At 46.2% G+C, this 23,870-nt stretch overlaps 2 protein-coding genes across 3 annotated transcripts in view; both read right to left on the bottom strand.

Moving 5' to 3' along the window:
- Positions 1-263: 263 nt before the first annotated feature.
- Positions 264-21,686, bottom strand: LOC149334517 (peroxiredoxin 2-like). Its single transcript, XM_089555152.1, has 7 exons — positions 21,592-21,686; positions 9,729-9,965; positions 2,851-2,988; positions 2,535-2,651; positions 1,391-1,513; positions 731-861; positions 264-637 (listed from the first exon to the last, which is right to left on the bottom strand). Exons 3-7 carry the CDS (start codon positions 2,982-2,984, stop codon positions 552-554), a joined length of 591 nt encoding a protein of 196 aa, XP_089411278.1. The 5' UTR covers positions 2,985-2,988; positions 9,729-9,965; positions 21,592-21,686; the 3' UTR covers positions 264-551.
- LOC149334515 (uncharacterized) overlaps positions 21,604-23,870 on the bottom strand; it is a 90,450-nt gene continuing 88,183 nt past the window's right edge. For both annotated transcript variants that reach the window (XM_089555150.1, XM_089555147.1), the window contains one exon: positions 21,604-22,103. In XM_089555150.1, the coding sequence (XP_089411276.1) occupies positions 21,773-22,103 (331 nt within the window). In that variant the 3' untranslated portion in view covers positions 21,604-21,772. The remainder of the gene's footprint in view (positions 22,104-23,870) is intronic.

The raw sequence follows: 23,870 nt of genomic DNA, 5'->3' as shown, positions 1-23,870 counted from the left end.
CAGGTGGGCGAAATTTCCGGAGCTCCTCACACCGGCGTCCCTCATAGTCTTAGTCGCTTTGGGACGTTAAACCCCATAAACTGAACCATAGCCAGGAAGGTTTCGGACGAAGATTTTTCCTTCAGAAATGCCTTTATGAGTTGGGAACACAAGCGTTCACGTACAGCCAGCATTGCCAGTTGTTCCAACCCAGTGGTCAGATATGGCAGCTTGGACCTTTTGTAACAATTTCATTCTCTGCCGCCATAAGTTTGTCTGCACTTGATTTGCGCTTACAAAAATGATCCCAAGCGTCTTTTTTAAACCACCTCCAAGGTTTTCAGCAATCTGAATTTTTTCTTTTCTTTCGTATTTGATCCCTATATGTTTGTTTAGGCAACTTTAAGTTCACTGACCAGCCAGACATTATCATGTGTGTCACAGAGAGTAGTCACCAAGGACCTCATTTCTTTTTTATTTCCGGGTTCGGCTGCACGAGTACCATTCATCTCTCTTCTGATTAGGCCTCTGGACGACAGTTGGTTTTGGCTTGAAGCGGGGATAGAGGGGGCTCAATCGCTCTTCGCAAAGAAGGCCTTGCTGTCCTTGAGGTCAGGCTTCATGGTGTCACCGCCTGGTTTCCAGTTGGCAGGACAGACTGGACAGGAGCAGAGGAAAAGGGTTATGCCGGAGCGGAGGGCACGTCAATGGAATTTACATTTTAGTGAATGTGTACGAAGCGCAATCATACCTTCTCCATACTTGTCTGTATGTTGGAAAGCCTGCACAAGGCGCAGTATTTCTTGAACAGAGCGGCCCACTGGGAGGTCATTCATAGTGATCTGGCGCAGCATACCCTTGCCGTCGATTATGAAAAGGGCACTGAAATTTACAAGGGCATGCAACATTGACGTTAGTACTTAGAATGTGTAGCAAGCACAATGAAAAATAAAAGAATATTTGCCAAACGTCTTCTCAGTAACCAAGTTCTCCTGAAGAGTTCGTCCTGCAGGACACCTTAGATGAGGCAGAATCGTGACCATGTCCAGATATCTTGGAGAAAACATTTTAGTGCTAGAGTGTTGTAAGGTACTGTTACGAAAATTTTGAAGGTTACGGTATATTCTTCAATTTTTAACAAAATCATTCTATTAAAGTTTTCCCATCGCACAGATCGAATAGTCAAGACTGCCATACAAAACCAAAGGTTAGTGCTTTCGTCGATAGCAATAACGTTAATAGCAACGAAATGCAAGCTTGTCGAGGGGAGATCTGCGGATATATTGATTCTTATAGTGAAATCTTACAGCACATGGAAAAATTGCGCTCATAAACTCTTTCCCGTTGAAAAATGCTTTTGTCCAGAACCATTGGCTAGGCTACAGAGATGATGATGATCGCAGCCACCAACCGAAATGGGACGCCCTCGTCTTCCTTCAAGGCACCGTAAGCTTTTGCAATCTTGCTTGTCTTATCAGCCAGAAGAGGGATCTTCATTGGGCCCAGGCCGCCTTCCTTGCGAGGAGTGTTGATCCTGAATGAAGGCAGCAGAAAGAAGAGCGAATGGGGTGCGAAATGGGAAGCGAAAATTGTTAACTGTGGGACTTATCGGCCCGAAGCGAGGCATGTTATTTGAGGTGCACGTAGAGGAGGGTTCCAGATCAATTTAGGTCACCTGGAGCTAATCTGCGCTGACAATGCATGGCAAACCCTTTAGCGCTTCACGCTCTCCGAAGCTTGGCCGCCGCGGTCGGGATTGAACCCGGCACCTCCTGCTCAGTAACCGAGCGCCGTATCCAATTTGGTCGCCACGGGGAGGGAAAGAGCATGTTACGACAGAAGGAAATGTAACGAGCTCACTGCATTTTTTCGATTAGGAAAACTGAGTTTAACATAGAAATCGCTTCGATCTATTGATATGCAAGAATGGGCCACGACCTGCATTTATGAGGTTCCTCAAGTATTCGAATTACAAGTACGGTAAGTTGAAGTGCCATAATTGAATTTAACGCTATTTAACGCGCTATTTAACGAACTTAATGACGACCTGTACAATACTGAACAAAGGAAAACAATGGTGAAAGCATTAGGAAGTGGCGCTTAGCAACAATGCAAGAATGACAATTTTTTATGGCTTTGCAGGGTGAACGGTTCCTATTTGCATAACTCACGTGTCTTGCCTTCTTAGATGTACTTATCATGTATTACTTGCCTTTTCCCTTTTGTTCTCATTTTTATTGATTTTTTCGTAATGAGCAAGACAGAATCCTGCTATCTGATCACTGCTTTGGACAACCAATTTACTGAAGATGTATCCACCAACTGCCAGGTCAGCCAACAAGCGCTTTGTGCTTAGGCTGACCAGCGGATTTATGTGTATGAAAAAGTGGTGAATAAATTGTATTGTACTATACTGTAAGAATGCAGCTCTGAAAAAAAAAAATTGAAAGGTGCCTGTACTTTCTGTGTTTTTTTTGTGCACTCTATTGCTCGAATCTGCTCTGAAAATAAGGCTGATGAACACGGAGAGGTGGCAATGACCTCAACAGACATACCATGCAAAATGGCAGAAGTGGCTGTCAGTGGAGCACCCGACGACTTCACAGTTGTTCTGGCGGAACTCGTCGGCACTCTCGCTGAAGGCAATGATCTCAGTGGGGCAGACGAAAGTGCTGAAAGCAGGACAGAGTCATGCCGCCTTTGACAACTATCGCGAACTGATGGCGTAAGAATACGTAACTCATGACGTGATACATGATCGTCTACGAGAAAAGAAGCGAAAGATGCAGATGTACGTGAATCAACGAAAGACATCGTCCTTTACAGAGCGAACGTGCTTATGGAGATGTATAATATTTGCATATTACTCACAAGTCAAGAGGGTAGAAGAAGAAGACCAGGTACTTGTCCCTGTAGTCGGACAACTTTATTTCTTTGAACTGTCCGTCCACGACCGCAGTACCGCTAAAATCGGGAGCGGGCTTGGTCAACTTGGGCAGGGCCATGTCTCTGGGGATTGAAAAACGAAGTTAAAATATTCCTTTAAGACTGTAGACTGAAAGTGCGAGCGTTAGTGCGGGGTACGATATGGGTGTGGGCAGGTGTGATGGACCTAGTGGCACTCTCACACTCAACAATTCTGGACAAAAGCATTTTGAGTGGGAAACCGTTTATGAACGCAATTTTTTCATATCACGTAAGATTTCATTCTATAGTTCATTCCCAGTATAGTCCCCATGATCAGCGCCAGTATAGTTCCAGTACGGTTCGTTCCCGTGAGTAGGCAATATTGAGGCCGAATATGAACCAACTAGGCATTGATTGATTGATTGAAAACATCTTTATTTGCTGAACACTCTTAGAACATGTGGGTGGGCCGCCTAATGCGGTAGTCCACTGGCTGTTGCTGCTGCGCGGACCCTCCCTACCAGCCAGTGCTGACAAATTTGCAGCTTTACATGCGTTTATGGAAGTAAGCGGCATCAAGCGTGCGCTTCTGTCATGACCGGCGTGACGTCTGCTCTAACGGTCTACTGAATGAGTGAAGCGACTAATGAGTGAGGACCAAATATAATGGAAAGAAAAGATAGCGTTCCAGAATACGGCTCCCGGAAAATAAAGCTAGTATGTGTGGGTGCACTCGAAAGCCACAGGTATCCTTGAAAAGAAAATAAAAAAAGTTTACACGTGATCAAGGGATCGATCCGAGAGTAATCCGGCAGCATGGCCACTGCAATGGTGGCCCCGATAGGCTTTCTTGCATTCTGTGATTACTCCTTCTTGCTACTTGCTTCGGTTTAGCTGAGTGCATTAGGCACGGGACATGAGGGCCGCGCACGCGCTATAGCAGTGGCATTGCTCCGCCCACTCCGCTGCTCACCCCGTTACTGCGCGCGCCCGTTCCCACACCCAGCGCCGCCATCTCTACGTAAAGGTATTCCTTTGGTGCTTCCATGACATGTGCTGTGTTGATCGGACACTGAAAAAATACCTCTTAAGAGACACCATGGATTCAGGATTCTACCAGTGAAAGATGGTGTTGGCGTACCACTAGATATCAATTGGTTAGGCTGGCTTCAGCCGGGTTCCCTGGTTCGGTCGTGACACAGGTTGCCGAAAGCCTCCTACGGAAGCTGAAGAAGAAGGTAGTAGGAGTAGGGGAGGAGGTCCCTCGAGAAGAGGTGAGACCGGTGGCCGTGCCGTATGTGCACAAGTTGGCCCACAACCTGAAGAAGGTTGCGAGTAGGCATGGGGTGCCACTCGTTTTTACCGCTCCCCAAAAGCTCGGAAGCCTTTGCTCTCGAATAGCCAAAAGGAAAGAAAAAGTAAAAGAAAGTGGCTGCGGTACCAGGCATGGGCGACCGTTCACGAAATGTGCGGTAGGGGTTGTGTACGAAGTTCCCCTCTCCTGCGGCAGTTCCTACATCGGACAAACCGGGCGATGTGTCAATGAGCGGATCAGAGAACACCAAAGAAATGTAGAACAAAATAAAGATGGCCCCCATTTACCCATGCACATCAGAACCTGCCCGTCGCGCACTTGTGAACCATGCTTTTCTGATGTGCGGATTTTGGCAAAGAGTAGTGTGACAAAAGCCAGAGAACTGATAGAAGCATTCCATATCGAAAAGAGGGGCAACTTGTGCGTCAGCGAAACGTCGATAAACCTGTATAAGGGTGAAATAGCGTTTTTTGATCGCTGCTTATCTTCACGAAGCTGAATGTCTTCCTTGCGCATGCGCCGACAGTGACATATATGTACGTGTCTTTCTGCACATTAAATCAGTTGTGAGTGGCGCTCTGTCTCGTCTTTCTTTCTTCTCCTGTGTGTGTGTGTGTATGGTTTGGCGCCTTTAATTTTAATGATGATCACTAGATATAATTATGCTGCTTTCCCATCACAGCATTAATAACAACGCAGCTGGAAACGCAAATGGAGGGGGGGGGGGGCGGGTTGGGCATTTAAAATCATCTGACGAAGAATCCATCAGCAACGTCACTGAGATGTTGAAGGTGCAGCAACCTCAAACATGAATGGTTTCCAAGCATGGAAGCCTTCAAGCCTTTACCGAAATTTAAGTTCCCCTCCGACGGTTGTGTAACGCTTTGTGTTGAAATGTGCCTTCGGAGTGTTGCTATTACTGCCTTTACATGGGCGAGGGTAAAGGCGATGACTATCTTGATAGTACGTTGTAACCTCTTCGAAAGTATAGATCGGATTAGGATCGGATTCCTGATCGGTTGGGGAGCAGATAAGAGCCCGGTGATAGAGCGCGCGGGCGGCTGCGCCTGCTGTCTCGTTTCCTGCCAACCCCTGATGAGCAGGGGCCCATATGAGGCAACGGTGAGCGGGGTCCGTATCCCGTATGAAATTTTGGTAGATTCGAAAGGCTAGGAAGGGAGTGCAGCCTTGTTCGACGTTCTGACAGGCCCCTCGCGAGTCGGTGATTATGTATTTTGAACCGGAATGTGAGGCCGCGAAAGCAATCGCGACCTCTTCTGCTTGTGTTGCACTGCGGGCTGTGAAGGTGAGGCCGTTTACTGTGTTGCTATTGTGAACTACCGCGACCATGTACCATCCCCCGTGGTGAGGACCGGAGGCGTCATAATGTTGCCATAATGTCGGGCTAGGGCTTCCGCTCGTGCCAGGCGCCGACCATTATGGTCTTCGCGTGACATGTTGGCTGGAAGAGGTCGCACGTGGAGGGCACGTCTCCACAGTTCTGTGATACGAAACCTGTCTGTCATGGGAGTGGTGTGTTGGATATGGAGTCGAGCAAGAAGGCGGCGACAAGACTCCGTTAGCGACAAGCGCGTGTATTGGTTTGTAAGGTGCGCCTCCCGGAGTTCCCGGAAAGTATTCACCATCCCAAGGGCCATAAGACGGCTGTTTGAAGTAGTGATGGGGATGTCAAGGGCACGCTTAATAATTCAGAGAGATATCTGCTGCAGGCATTGACAATGTTGAGCCAGAAACGCTGCGCTGAAGCCGTAGACCGTCGGCATTCTTTGTGTTCATTGGTGTTGGCGTTGAGGGTTTATGCTCCGATCGTTTTAAGGAAAGGAAGTGCGCCTAACTGACTCACTGGGTCACTGGACGCCTGAATCCTGCTCATAGGTATGTGGGGTTGAGAGAGAGATGTGGGCTCTAGGCATAGGCAAGGTTCTGCCAGAAATGCAGCGCTGAAGCCATGGGCCGTCGGCGTTCATTGTGTTTATTGGCGTTGGCGTTGACAACGTTTTACACTCCGATCATTTTAAGGAAAGGAAGTACGCATAACTGGCTCCCTCGGTCAGCGGACGCCTGAATCACGCATATAGGTATTTGGGGTGATGAGAGAGAGATGTGGGCTGCATGCGTTAGCGCTGACAAGGTAAGCGAACTCTCGATCAGCCATGAACTGCAACCTGCCAGTGTGGCAGGGTGGGAAGGGACTTTAATGCACATATAAAGACAACAGGAATTTCTTACCACTTATGCCGAAGAACATCCCGTTCCTCTACTTATCGGACAAAGGACTTAAGTGCTCAGCAGCAAAATCCGAGCTCTTCTTTGTGCGTTATCCCGGCACCCGGAAACCCCCCACACCTCCAAATATCCGCCTCACTGTTAACAACCTTCCCGTGCCTACGGTCGACACCATCCTAATTCTTGGCCTCCACCTCCAAGCCAACGGAGCCAACACCAACACAATACAACGCTTGCATCGATACACACAGCAGACAGCTCGTCTCATACGGCGCGTTTCCAACAAGCGGGCAGGCATGAAGGAGGCGAATCTCCTTCGTCTCTTTCAAGCATTTGTAGTAAGCCGTATTGCTTACACTGCTCCATATTTACGTCTCACGCTCACGGAGAAGCACCGCCTGGATTGCCTTATCCGCAGCGGCGTCAAAACAGCCCTTGGTCTTCCTCTCTCTACTCCCAACGACAAGCTCCTCGCCCTTGGTGTCTCCAACACGGTTGACTAGCTCATTGAGGCGGCCCTCCTGGCCCAGCGCCAAGGCCTCTCCCTAACTTCCGCAGGCCGCTCTATCCTCGAACGACTTCGCATCGCTCCCTTCCGTCCGCCATCCTCGGTGGTCAATTTCCCACCTGCCATCAGGGCCAACATCAAGACTCTCCCTCTCCCCCGCAACATGCATCCAACTCATCATCAAGATCGCAGAGAAGCTCGGGCCGCGTCACTCCAGCAGCGATATGCTGGCCGACTTGACGTGCTTTACACAGACGCGGCAGACCATCCTACTCGGACTGCTGCAACAGCGGTTGCCATAGATGAGAACATGACACTTCATGCCTCCTGCTCCGTACGCACTTCACATATCACTACAGCGGAGGAAGTAGCTATTGCTCTCGCGCTCTCCACTTCAAAAGCTAGAGTAGTCATAAGTGACTCACAGCGCCCCATTCTTAATTTTACTCATGGCCGTATTTCAGTCGAAGCGTTTCGCGTACTCGTATCAAATCCTCCTAAATACCTGACCCTACTGATATGGGCTCCAGCCCACATGGGTCTGAAGGGTAATGAGGGAGCACATGAGCTAGCTCGAGGGCTCACTTTCCGAGCAGCTTATCACCCCGCCCCCAACATGCCCGCCTTGGTCAGGAAGGACACCATAATCACTTCATGCGATCTGCTCCAGCACTATCGTTCGCCAACTCTATCCAGGTCCGCACCAAGAACTTACAAAGACAGAGGCCGTCACATGGCGCCAACTCCAGACGGACACTTTCCCCAATCCCAAAAGATTCCATAATATATTTCCTGAACGGTATATGCCGATGTGTAAACACTGCAATATCCCAGCAGACCTCCTACATATGGTCTGAACTTGTCCACGACAACACATGCCAACACCCACACAAGATACCTGGGAGGCTCGTCTACACAGCTCTACCCTAGACGACCAACGAACGCTCATCGGTCTCGCTCTAGAGGCTGCCAGATTCCAAGGAGTCTTGGCCGACCCCTAGATCTGGGCCTTTGGCCCCTTGACTGTTTTAATAAATGTTTACCAACAACAAATCCCGTTCCTCTCGCTCGTAACGCCTCCTAGGGCTGTGACAGCCTCGCGAAATACTTGCGTAGACCTCGTCTTTAAGAACTAGGCATTGGTGCAGCAAGTCGAGCCTGTATCCATCTATTTCTTCGACCTCAAAGCTTCCTTCGTGACAGTCAAGAACTGTTAGTGGAGTGTTTCTTCAAGCAGGAATATTTGTGAAAAATAACATTACTTTGAATACTAAAACAGGATCTGTCAATATCAGGGAAATCGAAATGTCCAAACAGAAAACCTAGCAGATTAGGAAACCTAGTATAAATAAGATTTAAACTGTCACGACGATCGTGGAAGAATTCGATTGGTGTAGAAGGTGCGCGGTAGCAGGCGCAGATTGTAAACTTGTGTTGGTTGATTGTTATCTGCACGCAGATATATTCTAAAGAGGTGACAACATTAACATGAAAATACGCTACGCATTCAGACACTGCTATTATTACGCGCCGCCGCGGTGGCTCAGTGCTTATGGTGCTCGGCTGCTGACCCGAAAGACGCGGGTTCGATCCCGGCCGCGGCGGTTGAATTTCTTTGGAGGAGAAATTCTAGAGGCCCGTGTACTGTGCGATGTCAGTGCACGTTAAAGAACCCTAGGCGGTCGAAATTTCCGGAGCCCTCCTCTACAGCGTCTCTCATAGCCTTAGTCGCTTTGGGACGTTAAACCCCATAAAGCAAAGCAAAGTATTAATACGCCGCCACCACGGCCTGAAGCGCGGTCACTCCTAAGTATCATGTAGTTTTTCTGCGATGAAAAGAGCTCGTTGTCGCGTGCAGAACTGTGCAGTCAAGTTGCCGTTAGCACGATTATGTCAGATGATGTAGCGTCGGATACAGAAAACAAAGAAACGCGGTTACGGATGACACTACGTATGTTAGTAAAAAGAATCAAGATATCTGTGGGCGTTCGTGTGCGTTCATGCGCACGGTCGGTCAGCTATGCAGAAGGGCTAGATTAGGAACTGTTGGTGACAAAACGTACTCTATTTATCTCCCGGACATTATCAGTGGTTGAGCACTTCCTGCTCAAAATAAGCGTATTATACAGGAGGCTAAACTTTCCTTCGGGAGCGGATTCCTTAGAAAACTCCATAAGTTTTTTGCACGCATGCCAAGTAGATGGACAGAAGTCTTTAGTAACCGAGATCTCTAACTCATTCAACTTTTACCTGGCGTTGAAAACATTTTCTTTCATTTTATAACTGGCAAACTTGACTAATATGGGCCTCGGCTTTCCTGAAACGCTTACACCTATCCTGCGAACCAGCACAAAGTCTGCGTCCTGTATCTTTATTGAAACTTCATTCTGTATTACGCTTTTTGCATCTTCGAACTGCGCCCATGACTCAATTGGTTCACCTGAGATATTGCAAATAAATAGATTATCCTTGCCGGATCTATCCTCTAGATCACTGAGTCGTGCCTTGAGCCTCTCAGTTTCCTTCACTATACTTTCAGTGTTTTTTTTATGGCTTAAAGCTGGACTAAGGTGCCCACTGTCCCAGGCGACCAGTTATGAACCTTTCTTTTCTTTATCCGTTGGAAACGTGACATGGGGTTCGGTTGTAAAGCTGATTTGAAGGTCAAACTTGCGACCACAGCGAAACTGGCTTTGCCTATAGCGTAGAGAAGCTTTCGCTATAAAAAGCTAGGCACGTGAGAAAGCCCCACGCGACTACGTGTTCCCTTACCCCGCCTCCGAGAGCTCGGTGTCTTCAGGCGATTTCGGGTATTGTGGTGGACGCTGTGGTGAGGCAACGTCCCCTGGTGGGGAATCCTTGGGGTGCGGTTGCAGCTGGGAGGCACCGTCGGTGGATGCGGTGATCTCGGAGGCCCCTTAAGCTTCCTCCGGCGAAGGCTCCTGCTGACGTTCTTGGGTGGTGCTGAGTGGCTCGGCTCCCTTTATCTCTTGCGGCGGATTGCTCAGCCTGCGCGGGCGTCGTAGCTGACCTCACGTCCCGCGCTTTTTGAACAATAAGGCTCTTCGCCGAAAATTTGATCGCCTGTGGACCACCTGTTTATCTACGCCTGTGCGACACTGGCCTACACGCGATGCACGACAATAACGGATTCTATAAACCAGAGACGTAATTTCCATTCGCTCTAATGAGTTGTTTCGTGTACCAAATCACAAGTGCCAAAAGCGAATAGCCCTCTGTAGTGACAGGCACGCGGACGAGATATCGTGGTCAGATTTTTTGCAACTTTTTAATGTAAACTAAAGAGAGATAGAAATGACACCCGCCAAAAACAATCTTGCTCTATGTTCCTCTACTTCTACGCAGGATTGAATATGAAAAAAAATCATATCTTGGCGTGCCATGCGAAACGCGGCATTTTGGAATATTCTTCCAAGCCTTCCTTCCACAGCCTTCCAATTTCGGTCTGTCTGTCATTGAAAATTACGTTTATTTGATAGCGAAACCGAAAGCGGGAATGAGGTAATTCCCCACTTCTCCTCTTTAGCGAAGCGGCATCGAATGATGCAAGCCGGCTCGCATAATGAGGCAAACAGGCCTTGATTTGGAGGGGCCGCCCCGCTACTAGTTCACAGCGCTTTGGCGCCCGACGTAAAACTTTGCAAAGAGCTCATGGGAGTCCTGTTGTCAAAAGAACGTGGGTCTAAACGGAACATCTCAAATTGAATTATTGATTACACCTATAACAGGGCCCCATTGCACAGCAATTCAAAGTTGTCATGTCTGTCGCAGACGACGCAATAGCCGTCTCCTGTCCCTTTTAACTGTCCCACGAGAGACGCTAACTGTATTCCATATTAATCAGAAATTTGCCAGAGGTGGTGGTTTGCTCTGAAACAAGTCCAGCAGATCGCGTTATGCTTAAGTAAATTGCCACCTTTCCATGCACTCAGAGACCCGCCGCGGTGGCTGCGTGGTTACAGCGTTCGGATGCTGACCCGAAAGACGCGGGTGCGATCTCGGCCGCTGCAGCCGAATTTCGATGGAGGCGAAATTCTAGAGGCGCGTGTACTGTTCGATGTCAGCGCGCGTTAAAGATCCCCAGGTGGTCGAAATTTCCGTAGCCCTTCACTACGGCGTCCCTCATAATCTGAGTAGCTTTGGGACGCTAAACTCTAATAAACCAAACCAAACCATGCACTCAGAGGCGGCATGGAATAGTCAATTTTTGCTCCATGCAGCCCAGAAATGATCAGCCAGCGTAATTTTCATGGCAGCTGTTCTTCCCTGACGCCAGGGATTTCCTCCTACCGACTCGTGCGATAGCGCAACAGTGGCTATGGCCCGTCCTTCTCTCGTGAACAACAACCAGTTCACTCACCAGCCAGGGCCGAGACGGAGGAACACCCTTGTCGGCTTGCCGAACGTGGAAGTTGACTTCCTGTACGAGGCCCGCCCCATGCGCGAAAAGCTCATAGCGCCCCCTGCGTCTGCTTTCGTGCACAGAGCTGCCAACGGGCGCCTGCGTGGAGACGCTTCGCACGTCGCGTGAGCCACGACCATTAGCGCAGGAAGCGGTCATGCTTCCACAGCACTCTCTCTGCGTCCCTGGCATCTGCAACATGACCCAGACTTCTGCGGTGATCTCGTATAGGCCAACAACATCTGGACAGTCGTCTGTGTGGCATTTTAATATTACATGCAGCCGCAGATGAGCACCGCATATTCTTCCTCGCAACCATCCCAGGCCTTCCTCTCGTCCCGACTGTGTTTGGCGGGGTTCGATACGCGACGGTTTATTCGAAGGTCAAGGTGGCACTACAGCATTCGGGGTTGTCCCAGGTGCTTGGGTATGCACAATGTCGCAGGCGGATGAAGTAATTAGACTTGCCGTGTCAATGTCAAGGTGCCCTCTTTAAGCGATCAAGAGAGCGAATGGTCCAACTGTTTAACAGAGAAAATATTCCATAAATGATGATTGCGAGCTGCCTAGACTTCATTGGAGTTTAGTATTTCATCGAATTCTGCGTGGAATATGTACGCGTTTCCCTAACTGTACTTTGCTCATATTGGAGACTTCAATTTCCAGGGTATAAACTGGCTCACACAATCCGTCACAGCCAGTGAAATCGAAGCTAACTGTAAGGAAGACGACGGGCCTACGCGCGAGCCGCATTGCCATCGCCTGAGGCACGCGCCTGTCGACCAGCTGACCTCGGAATGCTGTTAGCCCTGCTCCCGTTGTGAAGCTTCACTGAACAAATCCCACCTTACATTTAGTGGAGGTGCCGGGTAATACCCTCTCGCCCTGGAACTCCGCAGCCGAACGCTACCCCCTACCGCGATGCCTTCGACCCACCAAGCCGTCCAAGTGAGCCCGGCCGCCGTCGTCTTCCTTACACTAACTTGTTTCTTCAGTCATGTGTTCATTTTTCACTAGCAAGACTTATTACCAATCCCACGCGTCGCACATCGAGTACCGTGAACATTACAGACTTAATATTAACAAATATCCCCGATATTTCTTCAGACATTAATCAACTAGATGGCATATTGGATCAAGACATAATAACAGGATGCATTACCGCTTCTTTTAACGAAAAGAAAACTACTATTAAACAAATCAAATATTACAACAGAGCTAACTATGAAAAAACAAACTTTGAATGAGGTTTTTCTCCACCCAGTTCATGAATCAATATTTATTACGCACTGTGGAGAAGAAGTCATATTTATTCAAGAGCAATTTTAATGAACTTGTTGATGACTTCATGTCTCTCGTGACCGTCCGATGTAGCAGCAGAGCACCAAGGTTTAATCAGAAGTTGCGACATACGAATAATAAGAAAAAGCGTTTTTACCGGCAGGCAGTAAAAAATGCCTTCTAAGCGCATGGGATAAGCATAGGAAATGCGACAAGGACTCCCACTCACGGCTAAAATCCACTCGACGCCAGTTTTTCAATCACGATCTATCATCTCTGCTAACCAACAACCCTCGTATGTTGTGTTGCATAATAAATCATAGCTTTTATTCTGACATTTTGCTAGCCGACAGTAACGGCGTCATAATCAATGAGTCTGAATGTGCTAAGGTTTTTAACGACACCTTTTCATTAGTATTCACCAAATAAGACATTAGCTCATCCCATGACTTAAATACATTCTATGACATTTGCATGCCTGCAAGAGTGATTAATGAAACAGTTGTCTCAGCTTTATTAAACAATCTTGAAATTACTAGTAGTTCGGATCACCTCGGCTTTAACAATAGGATTTTTAAGAGTACATCTCAAAGCATTTCGGCTGTGTTGTCCTGTTTGTTTTCGCAACCATTATCACACAGACTAATTCCTAATAGCTGCCGAATGGCCAAAGTAATACCTATATTTAAATGAGATGAGCGTTCCTCTCGATTGAAATATCGACCCATCTCATTACCCAGCACCGTTTCCAAACTTCTCGAGCATAAAAAAACTGGTAATGGCGCAAGAAACGGGGACACAGAAGGCACACAAAAGACAGGACTGACGCCAACTTGCAATTGGGGTTTATTGCACCAAGCCTGCCTTTTGTACTACAACCAAGCCATATCAACAAATGCGTAAACGTTGTACGTATCAAACGGCAATTCATGCGAACACTGGCAACAAAGTAACGCTGATCACTACAGAATCTAATCTAAACAGAGCTTGGGAAGCCAACTTCTTTTCTGGCCAGTAGAAACAATAATAACATCAACCAAGGCAAAAAAAGAACAACAACAAGGCACTGGGGCATGACAAGTCCACACCAACAAATTATGAAACGCGTGATGAAGGCGAAAAAGAGCAAGAATCGAACGACTATGAGATAAAACCACGTGAAAAAAAAAGATGACCAACAATAACCCGGAAAAAATATGACCAAAAATAACAATAAGCAGGGATGAAGTCTGAAGATACAGCGCCTAGCGTCAAGTGATAAAAACTGAGATCATTCCTGAAGAACAGTCGTCTCTTCTAAAAATTGCAAAACACCAAAAGAAAAGACGAAATAAGAGCACAAAATTAAGGGAAATTTGCGATCTACAAAAAACCTTCGATAAAAGACGTCTCGGCGCTGCTAAGAATAATGCAAAGCCTGCTAACGCATTTGTTTCCATCTTTCTCGATGAAATATGCTTCAACAATCTCTCTCTCAGTTTTATCTTTTCCACTCTTCAAAAATCTAGTTTTCTCGAATTCGGGACGGCAATTAGAACAGCTTTTGCAGTGGTCAACGAGGAAGCTCCTTTCGTTGTTGCACAAGTTTCGGCAATGTTCACTTGTACTATCATTAAAACAACGACCTGTTTGCCCGATGTAAACGAGGCCACAGCTAAGCGGTATTTCATAAACAACTTATGTCCTGCATTGCGTGAACTTTTTTTGGTGTTTTAAGGTGCAAGCCGGCCGCTTTTCTCTGTTGGGCATGGCACAAAATCTTGAAAGCTTACAAGGCGCGGAGAATACAACTTGAACATTATGTCTGCTCGCTATTTTCTTAATTTTATTTATTTATTTATTTATTTATTTCGTGTACCCTCAGGGCCAGAGGCATTATAGAGGGGAGTGGTTACAAAAATTTAAGAAAAAAAAAGTACAGTGCAGCAAACTAATTAGTAATACAAAAATGATTGCTCCTAGTTATACATTATTAGCTGTTGGGTTCTTGGTGTGCTGGTTAATAGTATATAATACACAAAATACACAAAATACAGCGTAGCAATACAGTGAAAAATAAACAAACAAAACGCTCGTACAAAAAACAACAAGAATATAGAATTTAAAAAAAAAGATGATGCTCCTACTTATACAAAGTTTTCTAATGCTGTTTTGAAGCGTTGGTTGTCAGTAATGGTAGCGGTAGATGCAGGAAGGTGATTCCACTCAGCAGCTGTGCGCAGAAGAAATGACTGAAACATGGCATTGGTTTTGCAAAATGGAATTCCGACTTTGTTATTGTGATCTAGCCTTGATGAAATGTATTGGGGACGGGAGATGCGACACCTTGTGACTATACGGTATTACTGTTACTGATGAATGCGATACCGGCTCCCTGATGCGAGTGAGTTGCTTAAGTTTCTGCAAAAGCATTTCGCAAACCGCCGAAATTAGACAAGGCGGATAACCTGCCTGTTTTAGCCTTTCAACTTGAGTGCGAAAGCTTGTTGACAACATGTGGGGGCAAGGTTTGTTTAAGGCAGACTGCAGGCAGTTAGAAACAATCGCGCGTTTCACAAGCTTTGAATGAGCACTGTAAAATGGTAGCAAGCCTTTCTTAGAACGCGGGTTGTACAGCCAGCAAAGACCTTTCCTTGTGCGTAGTTCATCAGACGTTATTTATTCATGAGGCGTTTATTATTGATTGTATCCCCCCCCCCCCCCTATATAATACCCTCCTCCGGGGGCCTTTAGGGGTAACGTGAATAAATAAATAAATAGCAGTGTCAGTGAGTGATAGAAAGCTTTCGGAGCGAAAGAAAAAGCCGCTGTGATCAGCATGTAAGATCGCTTTAACACGTATATTAGGACTACCGTTTTCATGCACGTTGAAGAGTGGGGTTTACTAAAATGCTACCCTGATGCACGCCTTGTGTTATGGCTAGTATGTCAGGCCAGTAGCGGTAAATAACTGCATACTGGGATCTCGAGCCTAGATACGGTATGATAAGGTTTTGGGGTAGACCAACAAGGCTGTAATCCAACAAGGCTGTTCAGGTTTTGCAAAAAGGGAAAGGTGATCAAATGCACTGGTAAAATCGACTAAAATTCGCAGCGCCAACTTTTTTCAGTAGAGCTGAATATGTATTCTATCTGCGCAAGCAGGACAGGTCTAGTTGATCTTTTGGGTGTGAATGCATAATAGTAATCGGTTATGAACGAATGCTCGTGAACAAATTCTCAAAGCAATAGAGCGATTAGTTGTTCCAAACCTTTTGAAAAGTACGGGAGAACCGATGTAGACCTGTAGTTAGCCAGGACGTTGGCATTAAGGCGAAAGCATTAGATGGCTCAATCTCAAGGTCATGCCTGCAAAACGTGTCGGCAAAATGAGACCCTGATATGGCTGGGGAAAACCGGTTTCCTCTCCTTCGTTTCGAAGCGGCCGACCATCTTCATCGTGCGTCAGGACAGCACCGGCTAGGCGAGGAGGAAATCTCCCTCCTGGGGGAAGCGGAAGCAGCGACGGGAGCGCCACCTCAAAGGTTACGCGGAACTCCGTGGAGCCGGTGAGGGTCTCTTCGGGTACGCTGTCATCACCTTTCGTTGCAGACGCACGGAGATCTGTTGTGGATTGCCGGTGGACTTCTGGTTCCAGGCAGCTAAACTAGCGCAGCAAACGCGCTCTTTCTTCACCGGCCCCAGCAAATGTTCGGGGATGGCTCTGCCCCAAGAATGCGGCGAGCATGGGAAAACCCGGCCGCCATTGTCGGCGCGTACAAACGTTCGCCAACGATACCTCCGTAATCGCGCCCCTGCCCCAGACGGTAAGCCTTCTATTTCCGACGAATGCCTCGTTGATGTTCTGTAGCTAGCTGGCCCGCTATGTTTATTCATTGCAAGTGTAATAAATAGCGTATGATTGTTCACGCTTTTTCGTCCCTCCCTTTCTTCCCTCGAGCACGAACCCCTCCGCGGTTAGCGAGTGGAAACGCATCCGCGGACTGGAAGTGCGGGCGGATGGCTGACCCCCCATTATTTGCACACGGCGTCACAACTTGAATGTTGGTTGGTTGCTTTATGGGGTTTAACGTCCCAAAGCGACTAAGGCTATGAGAGACGGCGTAGTGGAGGGCTCCAGAAATTTCGACCACCTGGGGTTCTTTGACGTGCACTGACATCGCACAGTACACGGGCCTCGAATTTCTCCTCCAAAAAAATTCAACCGCCGCGGCCGGGATCGAACCCGCGTCTTTCGGGTCAGCAGCCGAGCACCATAACCACGGAGCCACCGCGGCGGCACAACTTGAATAATAAACAGTTGCGTGACCAGGACGTGCGGCAGAGCTCGTGCTAAGCCTACCTTGTGTGTGGTACAGTGGGACTTCTTCCTGACTTCCGGGACTGACTTCCGAGGCTGACTTCCGAGGCTGACTTCCGGGACAAGGCCGCTTACTTCCGGTGGCTTCACTTTCGGGCGCCCGATGCGGCATCCAGGCCCCTAGTGGAGATCAGTGGTCCTGCCGGCCTGCCATCTTGGAACGCCGCAGGAGAAGAAGGGGGGGTTCGCCTGGTCACCGCGATGTGGATGCCGTCCAAGGGGCAACCACGGCCATATTTATTATAGGGCTGCCGGAGAGGGTTAACAGGGGAATGGCGGCAGCAGCGTCCGCCGGAGCCAAGTTCTCAGGGTATTCTCTAGAACGTGCTGGCCACGCTTCGGCCGCTTCGGCATTTCGGCACAGTCGGCTGCGCGGGCCACAACATCATCAGTTCAGTTCAGTTCAGTGCATTTATTTCAGTCATGTACAATGGCTGAGGAGAAAGGAAAAAAAGCCGCGCACGCGGCTTGACAAAGCTCCCATCTCCCGTAGCGGCTTGGCACGGCGATGACAGACAGCAGTAAAACAATAACAAGAGAATGCATGAAATAACAAATATGTACAATATCTTCATAACAGATCACCAGAATAGTCTCGGTACTGTTACACACACGCAAATGATAGTTTAATCACAGCACATGGACACTTTGTTTATTTTACAGTTGGATATGATTCATTCTTTTGTAAGAACATATTTCTGACAGCGTTATATGAAACGGAAAGAATGGATTGATTAGTGAAAGCGTTACTATTAAGGAAAGATGGCAACACATACCTGAGAGTTTGAAAACCGTAATTTGTGCGTGGACAAGGTACATACCAATATTCGTAGTGTCTTGTGTTGTGAACAGCGGTATTTTCCCGTAGATTCGCAAGGTCAGCAAAAAATGTGGTGTCACTATGTACCTGAGATTTGTACTGCTGAATTACACGGTACTGATGAATAACCCTTGCATCCATAATGCGGTATTTTGCAAACAGAGCTCTCGTATGTGCTAAGTATGTGGCACCCGCAATTGCTCTGACTGCATTTTTTTGTAATGTCAAAACCTTCTGAATATTAGTTTGCGTCGTTGTACCCCAGACCAAGTGGCAATATTTAATATTGCCACTTAATATTTAATATTTTTGTCCTAGTAGGTATCATGCACTTTAACCTTCTGAGTATGCCGACAACGCGAGCTAGCTTACTCTCCATTTGCTCGATGTGGTAGTCCCATAGCATAAATTCATTGAAGTGAATGCCAAGTGTTTTTACAACATTAGTTATTTCTATCATATTACCACCCAATACTAAATCTGTATGTACAGCCCATTTGACATTTTTAGCTCTAAAAAATATCGCCTTTGTTTTCCGTGTGTTTATTAGTAGGGAATTTTTTTCAGACCATGAGTTAAGTTTGTCCAACACGCTGTTAGCCTTTTCTACTATATCATTCGCGTTGGTGCCAGACAGAAATAAAGTAGTGTCGTCAGCGTAAATTACGTATTCTGTTTCGGGGTCGATCTGTACTAAGTCATTAATATATACATTAAATAATAAGGGACCAAGGATACTTCCTTGAGGTACACCATGCTTTATTTTATTATAAGTAGAGCGATGATTATCTATAGAAACGTACTGATATCGGTCAGTTAAATAGCTGGTGATAAGAGATAGTGCCTTGTTCCGGACACCGTATGCAGAAAGTTTAAGAAGAAGAGTTTCGTGATGAATCCTATCGAAGGCTTTGGAGAAGTCTATGTATATTCCGAGGGTTATTTGTTTACATTCAATGTTATTTAAGATTATTTCTTTTTGCTTCAGGAGAGCCATTTCAGTAGAGGACTTAGGTCTAAATCCAAACTGTCTTGGAGTTATCACGTTGTATTTTTCAAGAAAATTGGAAAGTCGTAAATGTATTGTTTTTTCCAAGCCCTTAGAAAAAATAGGCAATATAGACACTGGTCTATAATTACCAAGATCGTTTTTCGAACCACCTTTATAAAGAACAACTACTTTTGCTATTTTCATGTCCGAAGGGAAAATGCCGGTAGTCAAAGACAAGTTATAAATATAAGTTAAAATTGGGCAGATAATGTCCAAGACGGACATAACAGGTTTCATTTTCAGTCCAAAAGCATCTTCACTGTTTGTATTGTTCATGCCTTTATATATATTAAGCACCTCATTTTCGTCACAACATGTTATAAAAATACTGTTACTTGTATGATTCGTAATGTAATCCAATGCCATATTATTGTGTTCACTATCAACAAGTCCACTGAAATAGCTATTAAACTTGTTTGCGAGTGCGAGTCCGCTATAACTAATGCCTTCCATTGTAATACTTTCAATTGTATTTGTAGAGTTAGGGCTCAAGACTCGATTTAACCTATTCCAAACTTTCTTTTGATCGGTCAAGCCAGCGAACATGTTAAGGTGATATGCATTCCTCGCTTTTCTTAAAGTTAAGTTCAGGTTGTTTCGGTACCTCTTGAATGTTGCCCACGATTCTGGACTGCGACTTTGTAAGAACTTCTGATAGAGGGAATTTTTCCTGGCAATCATTCGAAGAATATGCGAGGTAATCCAGGGTTTACGAGCTCGTTTTGGTTTCTTTACATCTTTGTACGGAAAACTGTTACGATATATAGAAGCGAATATCTTCAGAAAACAACTAAACGCTATGTCAGCAGTCAATGCAGCAAAAACTGGTTCCCAATTGACGTTCATTACTTTGCGTCGAAATGTTTCTAACGTAGTTGAGGTGATCTGCTGTATTTTTAAATTTGTTTGTTTACAGTTTGATTTTAATACAGGCACACTATTACATACGATGTAAACAGGCAGGTGGTCACTAATAGCGTAATTAATAACCCCGGTTGAGAGCACATTTGTTGCGTTATTTGTAATCAGCAAATCAAGAAGTGTTGCTGTAGTGGGTGTTATGCGTGTAGGCAATGCCACAACGTTTACAAGACAATATGATTCCATTAGTAATGATAGTCGTGACCTTCTGGGTGTATTTTCATGCATATCGACATTGAAATCACCACCTATATATACAGTGTAATTATATTCAGTGGCAAATTGAAAAACATGCTCCATATAGTGAAAAAAGTTCTCAACACAACCATTCGGGGGGCGATACACAACAGTGAAGAGGTTCTTATTGCTACAAACTGAGAGCACCTCATAATCAGGTGTAACCGAAGTAATCTCATCAACCCTTTCACACTGAACACTATCAAGCACAAACAAAGAAACGCCTCCGCCTCTTCTGCTTGTTCTGTTTAGGAAGTAAGACTGATAGTTGAGCAGCTCAGGACAATCAACTTTGTCTTTGACCCATGTCTCAGTAAGCATTACCACAGAGAACATGAATTTAAACTGTTCAAGGAATGCACGTAAAATGTCATGTTTATCACGAACAGACTGGATATTCAAACATAGCACTGAAAAATGGTTAGTCTGGCCCTGAACCTCATTGTTAATATCATTAGGAGAGAGGTAAGTATCACCCATATAGAAGGAACTAATTACAACCAAGAGCAGTGACTCACTGCAACAACTTCCTCAAATCGTCATCGCATCGAATCACGTGTGCCAGTTCCCCGTTCGCCTTTCTTACAAGCACTTTGTTGTTCCGGTGCCAGGCATACTTGTAGGCATTCGCATCAGCCCATTTCTTCGCAGAATCGAGAAGCGTTCTGTTCAACCGAGTCAGGTTTTCTACGATTGACACCTCAGAGTCAGACGTTCTGAGTGATTTGCCTTTCAAAAACCATTGATCTCTGAGCTTCTGGGAAGTGAAACGAACTAGCACACCTGGAACTTTGCCTTGTTTCGCGGGAAGCCTGTGTACGGCATCTACATCGCCTTCGCACAGCTCAGGAAGCTCAATTGAGTGGGCCACATCATTCACTTTTTCAAGCAAATTCTCACCATCTGACTCCGAAATGCCGTGGAATACCAAATTTTGCCGTCTACTCCTCCACTCCAAATCGTTCACAGTGACCTTCAGATGATTCACTTCCTCACTGTTACTACAACTTTAAAGGACAACAACTCGCTTTCGAAGTTCCTTAATCTCTGCCTCTTGTCCAGCCATTGTTTTTAACACTTCATCATATTTCTCTGACATCATATTGATCGACTTGTCAATATTGTCAACTTTTTCTGGAAGATGTTCAAGTTTCTCAAGTCTCGCAAGGATAGCACTGAGAATGACAGGTATATTGACTTCGTCTCCCTCCTTGCCGCCTCCCGCCCCTCTGAGGCGTGACGAATAGCATGTGCCACATTTCCAGACCTCGAAAAAAGCCTCAGCCTTTCCCTTCGCAGCAGCTTCAGACACCCCAGAGCATTTTCCTAGGTGGAACAAGTTGCTACATTCAGAGCATTCCATTACACGGCCTTTGGCTGGAATTGCTTTCGAACATGCCGCACATACTTTATCGCGGCCAGCCATGTCTTATCTAACACGGGCCAACAAGTCAAAAAGGCACAGCACAAAGCAAGACACTTTCGGCAGCGGTGGCAGCAGGGTAAGACCAAGACTGAAAATGTAAAGGCGAAAGCACCAACCTGCAACCAGTTGTACGGAGCAATTAGGCTGCGAACCGCTGTCTGCCACCACCGCAGCCGAAGTGACGAGCAGTGGGCGTGACAGGAGCGGCACAAATCATTCCGGTGATAGCAGCCTGGTGACGCTAGCAGCGGTAGTTGCTTCAGGAAACGAAATGCCGTGCATCCACAGCCGGTCAGTTCAAAGAAGGTTACTGTAGGTCCCACAGTCTTGGGAATTCCAGGCGAAGGAGAAATCCGTCGCGCAGTCTGCAACCTGCAACCAGTTGTACGGAGCAATTAGGCTGCGAACCGCTGTCTGCCACCACCGCAGCCGAAGTGACGAGCAGTGGGCGTGACAGGAGCGGCACAAATCATTCCGGTGATAGCAGCCTGGTGACGCTAGCAGCGGTAGTTGCTTCAGGAAACGAAATGCCGTGCATCCACAGCCGGTCAGTTCAAAGAAGGTTACTGTAGGTCCCACAGTCTTGGGAATTCCAGGCGAAGGAGAAATCCGTCGCGCAGTCTGCAACCTGCAACCAGTTGTACGGAGCAATTAGGCTGCGAACCGCTGTCTGCCACCACCGCAGCAATCATTACTTTATCACGTGGCTTCGCAGTTTTTGCCTCATCTCGCCCAGTTACTTCGTATGACGCGATCACTTCTGACGTGACTTCGAAATTGTTTGCGTCATCTTGTCATGCAAGTTTGCTTGATGTGATCACTTATCATCATCATCACTTCCAAAATCGTTATCGTCCTTAATTTGGTTTGCCTTAATTCATTTGTAAATGTCATTAATTAATCATCCTAATTAGCGTTGACTAATTAACGGCGTGAGATCATCAATCCTCATCACGACATATTGCACCATTAATTAACTTGTTACTCACTTACATTACACCCATACAAAAATACACATTCAAGTTGTTTTTTTTGACTATCTCCACCGTGAAGCCTATCTCCACCGTGAAGGCCTTCAGATTTCAGCCGAAAAGTGTTCGCTCGTTGAGTTTACATGCAAGAACATGTCTAATTATACCCTATGTACAATCGGCACAGCAACACCCTACGATAATAATCATCATTTATTATCCCTTAAAGGCCCCTAAGTGCGGTATTACATAGGGGGAGGAGATCGATAACATATGTACAATTGGCCAGTAATAGAAAAACTAGAACAGGCACTACAATACATTAATACAATAACAATACAAGAATACCATAAATTGCAACAAAGCAAAATTCGAAAGCTCTTAAATTAGACTATCAGCAGCATAAGTGCATTATCATCAAATAAATGCTACATGGACCACAATCACATAAACTCGAAAGAATAAAAATTACGCAAAAAGGGAAACATTGTAGTTATTTGTTCAGATGGGCAGCGAGTTTAGTCCTAAATTTAAGTGCGTCTTGCTCGGAGGCTATTGATTCAGGTAGTTCATTACATGCTGCAGTTGTGCTGGGAAAAAAAGGGCCTGTTGAAAGCATCAGTGTGATCATGCAGACGCTGAACGCTCATTGAATTAAAATGGCGGCGAGAAGTGCGTAGTGGCGGCTGTAAGACATAGTTTGATTGATGAGGAAAATGATTCTGAATGGATTCCAAAGTATTAATTAGATATGCATGATGGGGGCTCCAGATTGCCGATACGCATTCGAGTTTGGTACGGATGAAAGTTCATATGCGAGTTTTCGAGCGAAAGGAGGGAAAGCGGAGAGGGATCTTCTGATGAAACCGAGTCATTTGAAAGTGTGTGCAATAAGTTTTGAATCTGGTCTTGATAGCGACTCCAGCGTTATGATAGGACTGGGTTTCAGAGAGGGCTGTTGAATTTAATGAGTACCGGTAGCTGATGTTTTGCTGCTTTCGAGAATTTGTTTATTTTTCCTCTTTTACAAGGAAAGAAGCCGCCGAGAAAAAGCTGCTTCGGAGAGCAGCTCGACGAGGCAGCTTACGTAATCTTATATTTCTGAGGAATGCCTCGTTGATGTTCTGTAGCTAGCTGGCCCGCTGTGTGCATTAATTGCAAGTGTAATAAATAGTGTATGAGTGTTCACGCTTTGTCGTCCATCCCTTTGTTCCCTCGAGCACGAACCCAGAAAGCAGAGACTTGCACTTTGAAACATCAAATTTCATGACCCATTTTGAACACCATGATTCAATGAGACTTAAATTGTGCTGTTGCAGAGACTAGTGAGAGTTAGTGGAAATGCGGTGATAAAAAACGCAGTCGTCCGCAAAGAGACGTATACTCGATGATATGCCGCAGGAGGATTGTTAATAAATATTAAG

The sequence above is a fragment of the Amblyomma mixtum genome, chromosome 8 (genome assembly GCF_055824585.1).
Source record: "Amblyomma mixtum isolate Tamu chromosome 8, ASM5582458v1, whole genome shotgun sequence".
NCBI classification, from domain to species: Eukaryota; Metazoa; Arthropoda; class Arachnida; order Ixodida; family Ixodidae; genus Amblyomma; species Amblyomma mixtum.
This window is presented reverse-complemented; position numbering and strand designations above follow the sequence as displayed.